This window comes from Larimichthys crocea, chromosome XXI, assembly GCF_000972845.2.
Source record: "Larimichthys crocea isolate SSNF chromosome XXI, L_crocea_2.0, whole genome shotgun sequence".
Lineage (NCBI taxonomy): Eukaryota > Metazoa > Chordata > Actinopteri > Sciaenidae > Larimichthys > Larimichthys crocea.
The window spans coordinates 9,825,898-9,840,038 of record NC_040031.1 but is presented as its reverse complement, the minus strand read 5'-3'; the positions used below and the strand labels follow the sequence as shown (position 1 = coordinate 9,840,038).

The 14,141-nt window shown below is 39.1% G+C and overlaps 1 protein-coding gene and 1 pseudogene across 1 annotated transcript in view; both read left to right on the top strand.

Annotated features, from left to right (window-relative positions):
• Positions 1 to 1,532, top strand: part of LOC104929135 (myosin heavy chain, fast skeletal muscle) — an 18,762-nt gene extending 17,230 nt beyond the window's left edge. Inside the window, exons 36-39 of the mRNA XM_027273180.1 lie at positions 719 to 823; positions 923 to 1,018; positions 1,130 to 1,261; positions 1,429 to 1,532. Coding sequence (XP_027128981.1) covers positions 719 to 823; positions 923 to 1,018; positions 1,130 to 1,261; positions 1,429 to 1,449 — 354 coding nt within the window. The 3' untranslated portion in view covers positions 1,450 to 1,532. The remainder of the gene's footprint in view (positions 1 to 718; positions 824 to 922; positions 1,019 to 1,129; positions 1,262 to 1,428) is intronic.
• Positions 1,533 to 8,320: 6,788 nt separating this feature from the next.
• LOC109142412 (myosin heavy chain, fast skeletal muscle-like) lies at positions 8,321 to 14,141 on the top strand (annotated as a pseudogene).

Sequence of the window (14,141 nt, the reverse complement as noted above, 5' to 3'; positions counted from 1 at the left end):
TTTGAAACCTCTTCTAATTAAGAACTTGTTTTGAACAGGCCTGGGGAATACACTTCACAGAGAAAGGGAACAGGTGAGGTGAAATTTAAAACTTTGAACTTTTATTTTTAAGCAAACTATGTACCAGTCATTGAATGGCTATCTATCTGTCTGTCTGTCTGTCTGTCTATCTATCTATCTATCTATCTATCTATCTATCTATCTATCTATCTATCTATCTATCTATCTATCTATCTATCTATCTATCTATCTATCTACGTGAGCCTGACCTTGTCCAGATCCAAAGTGAAGTGGATGACACGTTTCAGGAAGCAAGGAATGCAGAGGAGAAAGGCCAAGAAGGCCATCACTGATGTAGGTTTAACTTCCTTTGTTTTTACTTTTTACTCCACGAAAGTGTGTTTTTTTTCAATATTTCTAATTATCATTTCATGTTGTCTCCTCTAGGCTGCTATGATGGCTGGAGAGCGGAAGAAGGAGCAGGATACTAGTTCTCACCTGGGAGAGATGAAGAAAACCTGGAGGTTGCTGTTAAGGACCGTGCAGCACCGCCTGGATGAGGCTGAGAATCTGGCCAGGAAGGGTGGCAAAAGCAGCTTCAAAACTTGAGTCGAGAGTAAGACAATTTGTAAGAATCCACAGTTTAGGAATGCAAGAAACATTCTTAAGATACTGTATGTATTGTACATTTTTTATACATATTATGTTTTTCCTGAAGGTGCGTGAGCTGGAGGCAGAGGTTGAGGCTGAGCAGAGACGTGGAGCAGATGCTGTTAAGGGTGTCCGCAAATATGAGAGGAGAGTAAAGGAGCTCACCTATCAGGTACAACTACAATACATTGCATTATGTACAGTACAAATCAATACATTATATTTACAGTTACAGATTTTAAAAGACGCAAGTCTATATTTTCTATCACAGACTGAGGAAGATAAGAAAAACGTTACCAGGCTGCAGGACTTGGTTGACAAGTTGCAGCTCAAGGTGAAGGCCTACAAGAGGCAGGCTGAGGAAGCGGTAAGGGCAAAAGATCAGCAATGGGAAAATGATATGTCATCGCTATTTTATGTACAGGAAATGGAATAAGCTCTTTGAGCACAAAACATTTTTCTGTGTGTTGTATTTCAGGAGGAGCAGGCCAATGTTCATCTGTCCAAGTGCAGGAAGGTCCAGCATGAGCTGGAGGAGGCTGAGGAGCGTGCTGACATTGCAGAGTCCCAGGTCAACAAACTGAGAGCAAAGAGCCGCGACTCTGGCAAGGTAAGCATAAATATAAGTGCTTTTAGTTTCATAAAACTGACAACAGACATAACCTTTATATGTATGCAGTGTATGTATCTGCATAGGTATTATAATGTATTCAGAGTATGATGTGGATGCCTGAGCATATGTACTGCAGTGAATTAATTTTTTTTATTTCTTTACAGGGAAAAGACGCTGCTGAGTAAAGCACTCTGGCAAATGGGCTGTTTCCAATCATATAATATGATTTGAAATAAACCACAATAAAATGTTTTTTGACCATCATAAATTACTGTCTGTATTATTTTGAAATGATTGTGTCCTGTGAAAGAGAGCAAATTTGAAAGATGGATCATTTATGAGACAGCTAAACAAAATTCTACAATCTTTATTGGTATATATACCCGATGTAACTATCCACAACATTTGATTCATGTGGTATGAAAACTTTTTTGTAGTGTGTAATCCCCAGCACAGAGAGGAGAGCTACAACATTCAAAAGTTAGTTATCAGTCTGGGAGCATTTTTGGATCCCTCATGAAAAGTTAATGCTGCATTCAGAGAATTTTGGAAACATTAAATAGAGGGTTAAAGACATTGTTTCTGGTTTGTACTTGTTGGGCAAACATTATGCAGCCTGTCACCTACACTGTCTGTTCCTGCACTGAAAAAACTAAAACAGCGATCTATTCAATTTTATTGGTGTAACATATTTAACATAAAAAATATTGACTAAATATTAAAGGTGCGAAATCAAGTAAAATATACTTTATGAATTGATTAAATGTAAGTAAAGCTTTTAAGCAGATCTGTATAACTCCCTTTAGTAGCATGACTTATAAAATTCAGTAGATATAGTCAAAATCTTAAGTCAATGCAATAGTAGCTCTAAGTCAAAACCACTAAAATTTGAGTAGATGTAACTGAAATGCTAAGTAGATACAACTGAAAACAAGACTCTAATTCTGCTATATATACTTAATGGTTTAACATGATTTAACTTATAGGAGGAAGTTATTATTGGTCAATAGATCTAATGAAAACTTGTACTTGTAAGAATTGTACACACATTAACACTTTAACTGAATCTTTGTCAGTCTTAATTTGATCTGTATGACACAATAGTAAGTAGTCGCTCAAAAATGTGTGAAATACCCTAAGAACAATGGGCCTTAAATTAATTTAAAGGGATAGTTCATGTATTATGAAGTATGGTTGTATAAGGTACTGATCCATAGTCAGTGTGTACAGTAAACGGCGGTCAGTGCGCTCCCAGTTTGGAAAAGCAGACAGGGATCCCACCACAGAAACAGCTTTACCATTACCTTGCCATCAGACTGCTTTTTTTCTTTGGCAGTACAGTTGTCCCTCAGTATAACACCTTCACCTTTCCCGGCCTCGTGTGTTTTGCAGATTTTTTTAAGAGTAATTTTGCATGCTTTTTTTTACAGTGTACTGTACAGTATGAATGTGCATTGTGTTCGGCACTCGGAAAAAAACACCTGCACCAAGGCCTTCAGAGGAAAAAGCCGTTACAGCGGAGTGGCGCCAGGACAAAGAGGCACCGTCAGAGGAACTGTGAAATACGGTTTCATTTACTAATACAGTACTGTACTTTTTTTTTTGTTAAATCTGCAAAAGATTGAACTTCGAGAGTGTTTAAATAAGAGAGAAATGTGAGAAAATGTTAATGCCTGTCTGAGAAAAGTGTATAAAAGTGTGTGGTTAGGGATTTTACGGCCTTAAAACATGTATAATAATTGTAAAAAATAAAGCTGATTACTTCACTGATTTCGTCTATTGCGGGTTATTTTTAGAACATATCCCCCACGATAAACGAGGGGCCACTGTAATGGTAGAACTTACATATTCCTACACACATAAGTATAAGCCAAAAACACAACAGCAAATCAAAAACACAATAGCAAATCAAAAAACACAATAGCAAATCAAAAACACAACAGCAAATCAAAAAACACAACAGCAAATTCAAAACGGAAAAGGTAGGTACCCTCGGGCGACATGAATCGTGATTGGACTGGTGGTCCACCCTTTGAACCGGAAGGACATGGTTTACATGTTTTCAAAGTATGAGTGCTGTTAGTGACAACGTACGCTTTGTTATTAAAGAACATTTTGATGCAGGACATGGATATGACGTGATACTACGGAAGCGCATTGCATTCACTGGATAATTTTTTTTTTTGACACTTTATCTCGTAACTTCAAGATCAGGATCTCGTAATTACGTAATTATTAAAGTAAAAGAACTTGAAAAAGAACTTGAAAAAATCACCCCAGAAGTAGCTGGGAACATGAAGAACAAGAATCAGGTGGAGTTGTCAGAAAACAATTTGATTTGTTTATTTAATGACTTTTCTAAATCTGCATATGTATTTTAGAAAAGAGATTATTATTTGATTTCTGAGTTTCTGAGGTACACTTGAAGGCACCATGAAGCAGCTCACATGCTTTACCGTACAAACCGATGTAGTCGGGCACTAGATTTTAAAGTGTAGCTAGCGTTACCACAGTACTGTATCATATTGAAGTTACTGATAAATATTCCTAATGAAAATTCCCAGAAATTATGAAAAGTCCTAGTAAACACTAATGTTGATGGAGTGGCTCGAAGGATGGCTTGTTTTGATGAAAATTAGGTTGTAGCTTGTTGTCTGTCTTACTACGGTTGACAATATGGGTGTTTTGTCTTTTAACAACGTTTCACTTAAGAGTTATTGATTCCGGAAATGCCAATATCTTTCTAACTTTACCGAAGTGTAGTGGCCAATGAGGCACCTTTCCTTAATCGGGATCAGAAAATTAGACACTTTATCTCGTAATTACGAGAAAAGATCTCGTATAGATAGATAGAGATAAAGTGTCAAAAAAAAATTTATCCAGTGAATGCAATGTGCTTCCGTAGTATCACGTCATATCCATGTCCTGCATCAAAATATTCTTTAATAGCAGCGCGTACAGCGCTCATATTTTGAAAACATGTAAACCATGTCCTTCCGGTTCAAAGGACGGATCACCAGTCCAATCAGCGATTCCGTTTCCATTTTGAATTTGCTGTTGTGTTTTTGAATTTGCTGTTGTGTTTTTTGATTTCCTATTGTGTTTCTGATTTGCTATTGTGTTTTTTGATTTGCTATTGTGTTTTTGAATTTGCTGTTGTGTTTTTGAATTTGCTGTTGTGTTTTTTGATTTGCTGTTGTGTTTTTGAATTTGCTATTGTTTTTTTGATTTGCTATTGTGTTTTTGAATTTGCTGTTGTGTTTTTGAATTTGCTGTTGCGTTTTTGAATTTGCTGTTGTGTTTTTTGATTTGCTGTTGTGTTTTTAAATTTGCTGTTGTGTTTTTTTAAATGCTGTTGTGTTTTTTTATTGCCTGTTGTGTTTTGCACTTCAGGGCCACTGTACCAAACAGCTGATCTGCAGCATAATACAGCGCACAGTTAGTGCCCCCAAAAAATGCTGTCTAATTACACTTACTGTAAAAAAGCCCTCAAAACAAAACCCAAACCCTCAAAACAAATCAATCCTTCAGTCCTCCTGTCCAAACTAGGGCCATGCCGACCCCTGTCTGCTGTAGGTAAAACACTGACGATAGATAAGTACCTTATACAATCTCACTTCTATATACCCAACGTATCTCTTTAAGTCAGCACTCAATAGCAAAAAAAATGCCAGTCAACAGAGGCTGTTTGGCATAAATGGAAAATTGATGTAAGCTTGCATTATAAACCAATAAAACAGTAAAATAATAAAGGCAAGTTTACTCTCGCCAATGAGCATGCTGAGTGAGCAGAGCGACAGGGTGAACTGAATTCTGCATATGGCTGAAATCCACCAAAAAAAAAACAATGCTTTACATTGATGTAAACACAACAGCAAACTTTACCAGTCCATAATGCAATTTTGTCAGTATGGAAACCTCAACTCTTATGTAAACATTAGAACAATACACCAGTTAAACAGGTATAGAGAGGTATACCTTGCCGACGTATGACAGCATCATGCTGAGCAGTAGTCGGCAATGACGTACGCAGGTACTTTTTCAGTCTCTGAACCTTGGTCAAAAGATTTCCAAGATTCAGCTCCAGCAGTACTTCTTGGAAAATCTCAAAACTGTATTTGAGATTCTTGGGGTACTTTGGATCCAAGGCATAGATTAGTCCCAGCAGGCTCTGCTAAGATCCCCAAGACTTCTGAGGACAGTGATGCTCTCTTATCATTGTAAAGATAACTGGTCAAAGCTCACTTTCTATGGAACTGGATGAGTCTCAATATGTATGAATCCACAGAGGATTCCTAAATGTATTTTGTGATTTATAAAATTACTCTTTATACATAAACATTTCCAGTGCACACAAAAATCTTAAATATATTAAATATAAATGTAAAAAAAATTAAGGTTCACAGTTGTAGTTTTGATGATATTTCTTATATTCTGTATGTAATAGAAATCCACAAATACATGCTTAAAAGTTGTTGCTTATTTTTACATGAAACAAACACATAAAAATCCTGACACCTACAATATTTATGGTTTTGCATGAAAATAATAATACTTTTGCTGCTAGCTACTTACCAGGATTTGCACAGCGTCGTCCAGATGCTGCCTCCAGCTGCCACACGGTGTGCAGTTAGAAAATCAGATTTTAAATGAAGACGTTATCTTTGCATGCAATTAACAGTCTCCACGTCATGACGTTGAGTGCGAAAAGTTCTACATTTATTAAGTTGTTGTTGAAGACAAATGATTATGATTAGAAATAAGTAATAATTGCAGTTCTTGAAACTGGTCAACAGTTACGACCATATTAAGCGGTATGAAAGAAGTAACATAAAAACCAGATTTTATCGGTTATTAAACAAAAGTAGTTTATTAAATGAAAGTTTTTAGATTGTTTCAACAAAAGGAGGTGAGGCAAAAGGGAACTAAGGGCGAGCAAGTGCTGATTAAACAAACAAACAAATATAACAAAAGGAGAACTCTAAACAGAGCCTATTATATCTAAGTAGCAAACAAAAAGAGAAAGAAACCCCTCACTAACTAAGCTACTTTCTGATAACAAAAACCACATCAAAAACAGCACTTCTTTACGAATGAGGCTAACAGAAATATTCTACGTGTAATCAGTAAACATGAACTACCTAAACCCTGCCCAGTCCCAACAAACCAAACACGTAACCTCCAGGTACAACACACAAGCAAACGACCGAGTATCATCAGATACGTATAACTAGGCGAGCTCACGAACACAACAACAAGTGAAGCTTCGGTTTAAATGCCCGGTGATGCTGCTGCGGGGGCGCTCTCATTGGCGGCGTGGGAAAGATGCCGCACCAATCCTGGCCCTGCAGCTGATGAACATGTTGTCCCCGCCTCCTCCAGTTTGGGGCCAACCAGAGACCGGCAACCGCACACCTGCATTTACCTATTGGGAAAACACTGCACACACATATGCGTGGGGCGAAACGGCGGCAGCCGTAACACTAAAATTTACTACACGTTATGGATATCTACAAGATACAATCTGTTAATCAAATACTCGTTTATTTTGGGAAATATACTTAAATTATGAAGTAAAATTAAGAAATCCATGTCAGTTGGATTTTTAAGCATTTATTTTGGTACCTACAACTCAAACGATCACTGAACTGATATTCAGAGATTTTTAGTTTTTTATTACTGTGATATTTACTGAGCCTCTGAATGACTTTTTAGAGTGTGTACTGTACCTGTGTAAAAGTAAAAAAAATCATATAAAACCTTAAAATGTTTAATAAGAAAAGAAATCTTGCTTAGATCTCAGTGCTATAGATTGAAGGAAGAGGAATGTCCAAATGTCCTCCAAATATAGTGTTTTGTGAAACTATATAAATAAAGATTCTGATTTTAAATAGTTTATTGTGTCATAACCAATTAAAATGAATAAACATTTAAGAAAACAGAACTCTGATGTGTTCTTAATTTAGTTTATGTTCTACAAAACATACAGAGTGAAGTAGATACATTTGGCAATCAAAGGAATATCTTTAAAATATTAATTATAATTAAAAAAAAAATTTAAATTTAAAATTAAAATTAATTAAATTAATTAATTTGGAAAAATAGAACACTGATGTATTTTTATTTGTGCATATTCTGTCAAACATGCATGGTGTTCAACGGCCCAAAGTAAACTTTGACATACTGATCAAGAAAAATTCAATCAGTACTTTCCCTTTTGATACAAATTGAAAGCTCAGAGATATTGTAAATGAAGAATTGTTATACAGCATTAAGTATAAGAAGACTTAGAAAACTGTAGATGTTGGTGAAGTAGAGAACTTTAGCAATCAAAAGAATATGTTTAATTGATTATGATTTCACCAAATGAACTGAATTAACTGATGTACAACAGTAGAACACTGATGTATTTGTGCATATTCTGTCAAACATACATGGTGCTCCTGTGTCCAAAATAAACTCTAATTGAACTGCTGACGAAGCAAAACTCAAGTCACGGTTAAAATTGTGGCATGCTGTCTCTATTCCCATATTTGGCATGCTTCCAGATTTAGTTTCAGCTGTGTTAGCAAAACCAGCTCAATATAAGCAGTCTTTCAGTGAATAGCAGTGTGCTAGGGGACCTGTGAGATCCAGCTTGTGGTATGTCTGTACTCTTATACTTCAATATATTATTCAGTTACAATGTTAATGTGAAATAATGTTAATGAGCTAAATGTTAATGGGAACATTTAATATAATTTGTGTTTTGAAACTATTCTAATTGAGAACTTGTTTTGAACAGGCCTGGGGAATACACTTCACAGAGAGGGGGACAGGTGAGGTGAAATTTAAAACTTTTGAACTTTTTTATTTTTATTTTAAGCAAACAATGTACCAGTCCCTGAATGGCTACACTTATCCATCCAAAAATTTTGACAAAACTATACTACAATGGTTATTCTCAGTGCCAGCTAAATCTAAAAAGACTGAATAACTGCGTGGGAACAAAACAAAGAGGAGGCTTTAATTTAATTCCATTGTTCAGCAAAATTTCACGTTTTTCTATTTATGTTTAACTACAAGACCTTTAGTCTGAAAAGTAGCTCCTTTGTGATTTTACAACAGACAAACAAGCCGGCACCATGAGTACCGACGCTGAGATGGCCGTTTATGGCAAAGCTGCCATTTACCTCCGTAAGCCAGAGAAGGAGAGAATTGAGGCTCAAAGCAAACCTTTTGATGCCAAGTCTGCCTGCTATGTGGTCGATGCTAAGGAGCTGTACTTGAAGGGAACAATCATCAAGAAAGATGGTGGCAAAGTCACTGTCAAAGTCCTGGACACTGAGGAGGTTGGTATCATTAAATCAAACTCAAATGGAAATTCAGTATGATCAATTCTCACTGAGACAAATGTCCTGTTCCAGGAGAGGACAGTTAAAGAAGATGAAGTCTCTCCAATGAACCCTCCCAAGTACGATAAAATTGAGGACATGGCCATGATGACCCATCTCAATGAAGCCTCTGTGTTGTATAACCTTAAAGAGCGTTATGCAGCATGGATGATCTACGTAAGACTGCTGAGTAATCTGCTGAATTAAAAAAGACAAATATTTAAAATGGCTAAATGTAGGAAAACACAGAGTTAACTGTTGAATCTCTATGATCCCTTTCAGACCTACTCTGGGTTGTTCTGTGCCACTGTGAACCCCTACAAGTGGCTCCCAGTGTACGATTCTGAAGTTGTAAGTGCCTACAGAGGCAAGAAGCGTATGGAGGCTCCACCCCACATCTTCTCCGTCTCTGACAACGCTTTTCAGTTCATGCTTATTGGTAAGTTAGTTAAATTAAATTAGTATAACTGCATAATTTAAGTGTCTGAGGTTTCTATTTCAGTCAAAAAAATCTTTTGTTTTCTATTTAACAGATAGGGAGAACCAGTCTGTCTTGATCACGTAAGTTTCACATTTGTTTATTTTGTTGAACATAATCAGATATGTTGATCAAATTCTGAAAAGTCTCTGTTCCTACCTAGTGGAGAATCTGGTGCTGGAAAGACTGTGAACACCAAGCGTGTCATCCAGTACTTTGCAACAATCTCAGTTGGTGGAGACAAGAAGAGGGACACCTCAAAGGTGGGAGTATACAATGACAATCAAGAATTTTGAATATGAAATGATGTTCCAGTCATTTTCTGATGTCAGTTTTAAACCTGGATTATAGGGGTCTCTGGAGGATCAGATTATTGCAGCCAATCCCCTGCTGGAGGCCTGTTGGATCATGCAACCAATGGAAGGGAGAATGAGCGCGTGGAAGGATGAGTAGGAGGAGGCGGACTAGGTAGAAGTGGGGTCGCATCAGTTGGGCAATGGGGAGCAGTCGGTGGGTGAGAGCGAGGGGAGGCGGAGGAAGAGTGGTAGAGATTAAGTGGGAGATAATGTAAGAGGTGCGTAGCCAGCCGATGAGAGGGGAAAGAATTGTTGTAAGGAAGGTCAGAGCAGCGTCCTAAGAACAAGAATGGTGGGAGGAGGATGGAGGCAGAGTGGAGGTGCGACGGGTGGTGGGATTAGCGAGATCAACTTACAAGAGGGGAAGAGGTGAGGGGAAGAAGGCACAGGAAGGTGCTACCGGAAAAAGAGAAATAGCGGGGGATATACATAATTAGATGGAAAGACAGGTGGTGGAACTAAGGTGAGGGAGGAGGATGCGAGAGTAGCGATGGTAGAAGGAGGGGGAAATGGGGTGTGTAATATGGGTAGGTGTGATACGGGGGGAACAAGAAGATTGTGCTGAATAAACACACTCCTGATTCAACAGGCCCGTATTGAGGAACTGGAGGAGGAGACTGAGCTGAACGTGCAGCTCGTGCCAAGGTTGAGAAGCAGAGAGCTGACCTCTCCAGGGACTTGAAGAGATCATGAGAGGCTGGAGGAGGCTGGGGAGCCACGGCTGCTCAGATTGAGATGAACAAGAAGCGTGAAGCTGAGTTCCAGAAGGTCCGTCGTGACCTTGAGGAGTCCACTCTGCAGCAGAGCCACTGCTGCTGCTCTTCGTAGACAGCAAGGCTGACAGCGTAGCTGAGCTGGGAGAGCAATCGACAACCCCAGCGTGTCAAGCAAAAGCTTGAGAAGGAAAGAGTGAATACAGATGGAGATTGATGACCTCTCCAGCAACAATGGGGCTGTTGCTAAAGCAAAGGTACACAACACATTACATTTCATTATTTATTGTACTAGTAATAGTCAATGAATATTATGAATAAAATCTGATCTAGCTATCTTTTCCTCATTAGGAAATCTTGAAAAGATTGGTGCCGTACTCTTGAGGAACCAGCTAAGTGAACTGAAACCAAAAATGATGAAAATGTCCTCAAATCAATGACATGAGTGCACAAAAGCCGTTCCTGACAGAAAATGGTATCTAAAATGATTAGTGACAATCTGTTTGTGTGTTTTTGAGAATTGTGGCACAAACTAATTATCTTGATATCTTTCACACAAGGTGAGTTCACCCGTCAAGTTGAGGCGAAAGAAGCTCTGTCTCCCAGCTGAGCAGAGGCAAACAGGCCTTACACAGCAGATTGAGGAGTTAAAGAGACAAATTGAAGAGGAGGTTAAGGTAAGGAAATGAAGTATGTGGCGGATAGACTTGTTCAGTTAGACAATGTGCACACTAAACTTTATTCTTAACCAGGCCAAGAATGCTCTTGCCCAGGGAGTGCAATCAGCCCGCCACGACTGTGATCGTGTTGAGGGGCAGTTTGAGGAGGAGCAGGAGGCTAAGGCTGAGCAACAGCGTGGAATGTCCAAGGCCAACAGTGAGGTGGCTCAGTGGAGAACTAAGTATGAAACTGATGCTATCCAGCGACTGAGGAGCTTGAGGAAGCCAAGTGAGTGCATTTTAATACATTAAATGGCCAAAAGTGAAGCATAACATATAAGCAATAAATTATTTTAGGTATAACCTTGCTCAACTGACTGCTGCACTTTGCTTGTGTATGTTTAATTTTACGGTTTTCATTGAGAGATAAATCACACCCACCTTTTTCCACAGGAAAAACTGGCCCAGCGCCTTCAGGAGGCTGAGGAGCAGATTGAGGCAGTGAATTCCCAAGTGTGCTTCTCTTGAGAAAACCAAACAGAGGGCTCCAGATTGAGGTGGAGGACCTCATGATTATGTGGAAGAGACAATGGACTGGCGGCCAATCTGGACAAGAAGCAGAGGAACTTTGACAAGGTAACAACACTTACTTTGTGTGAACATCAAATCAAATTGAAAAAACTAATAATGACGAAAGTTTTCTATACTGTTGTGTAATTTTAGGCTTGGCAGAGTGGAAACAGAAGTATGAGGAGGGTCAGGCAGAGCTTGAGGGAGCTCAGAAGGAGGCTCGTTCTCTTGGCACTGAGCTGTTCAAGATGAAGAACTCTTATGAGGAAGCTCTGGATCAGTTTGGAGACCATGAAGCGTGAAAACAAGAACCCCAGCGTGAGTTCTGACCACTTACTTTAATAGCTGTTGCATATAATACATATGTATGTGTTAGAATGAGGCTTAGATATTTTACATTTCTAAGGCTGAACACTATAAAACACACATATTTCTCTGCAGAGGAGATCTCAGATCTGATGAACAGATTGGTGAGACTGGCAAGGTATCCAACTGGAGAAGGCCAAGAAGCAGGTGGAGACAGGAAGTCTGAGACCAGACAGCTCTTGAAGAGGCTGAGGTACAATTCTTCTGCAGAGATCTTCTGAAAACCCATAGACAAATATATTATAAAAGGTCTGAAGGCAGAGATTAACATTTTATTTTTTGACATTATTAGGGAACTCTGGAACATGAAGAGTCTAAGATCCTGCGTGTCCAGCTTGGACGAAACCAGATTAAGGGGAGGTGGACAGGAAGCTGGCAGAGAAAGATGAAGAGATGGAGCAGATCAAGAGGAACAGCCAGAGGGTGATGACTCCATGCAGAGCCCCCCTGGATCTGAGGTCAGGAGCAGGAACGATGCCCAAGAATCAAGAAGAAGATGGAGGGAGACCTGAATGAGATGGAGATTCAGTTGAGCCATGCGAATCGCCAGGCTGCTGAGTCCCAGAAGCAGCTGAGGAATGTGCAGGCACAGCTCAAGGTATTGTAAGACATCAAGATTGCACAATGGACTGTGCACATGCATTTTGGCATTTAACATTTTGTACATTTCGCTGATATTTCTTCATCAGGATGCTCAACTGCATCTTGATGATGCTGTCAGAGCCCAGGATGACGTCAAGGAACAAGCTGCTATGGTAGATCGCAGGAACGGTCCTCATGGTGGCGAAATTGAGGAACTGAGAGCTGCTCTTGAACAGACAGAGAGAAGCCGCAAAGTTGCTGAACAGGAGCTGGTGGATGCCAGTGAGCGTGTTGGACTTCTGCACTCTCAGGTGAACAAATGGCATGATTTTGCAATAATTCAAAATGTTTTGAAGTTTTTAAATAACATGAAAATCAGACATGTGATGACTTGAAGAAGCAATACTTTTTTCACCCTTTAGAACACAAGTCTTATGAACACCAAGAAGAAGCTTGAGACTGACCTTGTCCAGATCCAGAGTGAAGTGGATGACACTGTTCAGGAAGCAAGGAATGCAGAGGAGAAGGCCAAGAAGGCCATCACTGATGTAGGTTTAACTTTCCTTTGTCTTTTCTTTGTCCACGTAAAGTGTGTTTTTTCCAGTATTTCTAAAATCATTTCATGTTGTCTCCCTTAGGCGGCTATGATGGCTGAGGAGCTGAAGAAGGAGCAGGATACTATTTCTCACCTGGAGAGGATGAAGAAGAACCTGGAGGTTGCTGTTAAGGACCTGCAGCACCGCCTGGATGAGGCAGAATCGGGCCATGAAGGGTGCAAGAAGCAGCCCAGAAACTTGAGTCGAGAGAAGACAATTTGTGTTAAATTCCACAGTTTAGGAAATGCAAGAAAACATGCTTAAGATACTGTATTTATTGTAATTTTTCATACATATTATGTTTTTCTGAAGGTGCGTGAGCTGGAGGCAGAGGTGTGAGGCTGAGCAGAGACGTGGAGCAGATGCTGTTAAGGGTGTCCGCAAATATGAGAGGAGAGTAAAGGAGCTCACCTATCAGGTACGAATGCATTCCGTTTTTACATGTACAGTATGAATCCATTATCAGTCTATCTATCATATGTGTATACAAACATAGACACACACACACACACACACAAATATATAATATATATATATATATAAATATATATATATATATATATATATATTCTATTCTATTACAGACTGAGGAAGACAAGAAAAACGTTACCAGGCTGCAGGACTTGGTTGACAAGTTGCAGCTCAAGGTGAAGGCCTACAAGAGGCAGGCTGAGGAAGCGGTAAGGGCAAAAGATCAGCAATGGGAAAATGATATGTCATCGCTATTTTATGTACAGGAAATGGAATAAGCTCTTTGAGCACAAAACATTTTTCTGTGTGTTGTATTTCAGGAGGAGCAGGCCAATGTTCATCTGTCCAAGTGCAGGAAGGTCCAGCATGAGCTGGAGGAGGCTGAGGAGCGTGCTGACATTGCAGAGTCCCAGGTCAACAAACTGAGAGCAAAGAGCCGCGACTCTGGCAAGGTAAACATAAATATAAGTGCTTTTAGTTTCATAAAACTGACAACAGACAGAACCTTTATATGTATGCAGTGTATGTATCTGCATATGTATTATAATGTATTCAGAGTATGATGTGGATGCCTGAGCATATGTACTGCAATGTATTAATCTTTTTTTATTTCTTTACAGGGAAAAGACGCTGCTGAGTAAAGCACTCTGGCAAATGGGCTGTTTCCAATCATATAATATGATGTGAAATAAACCACAATAAAAAAATTTTTT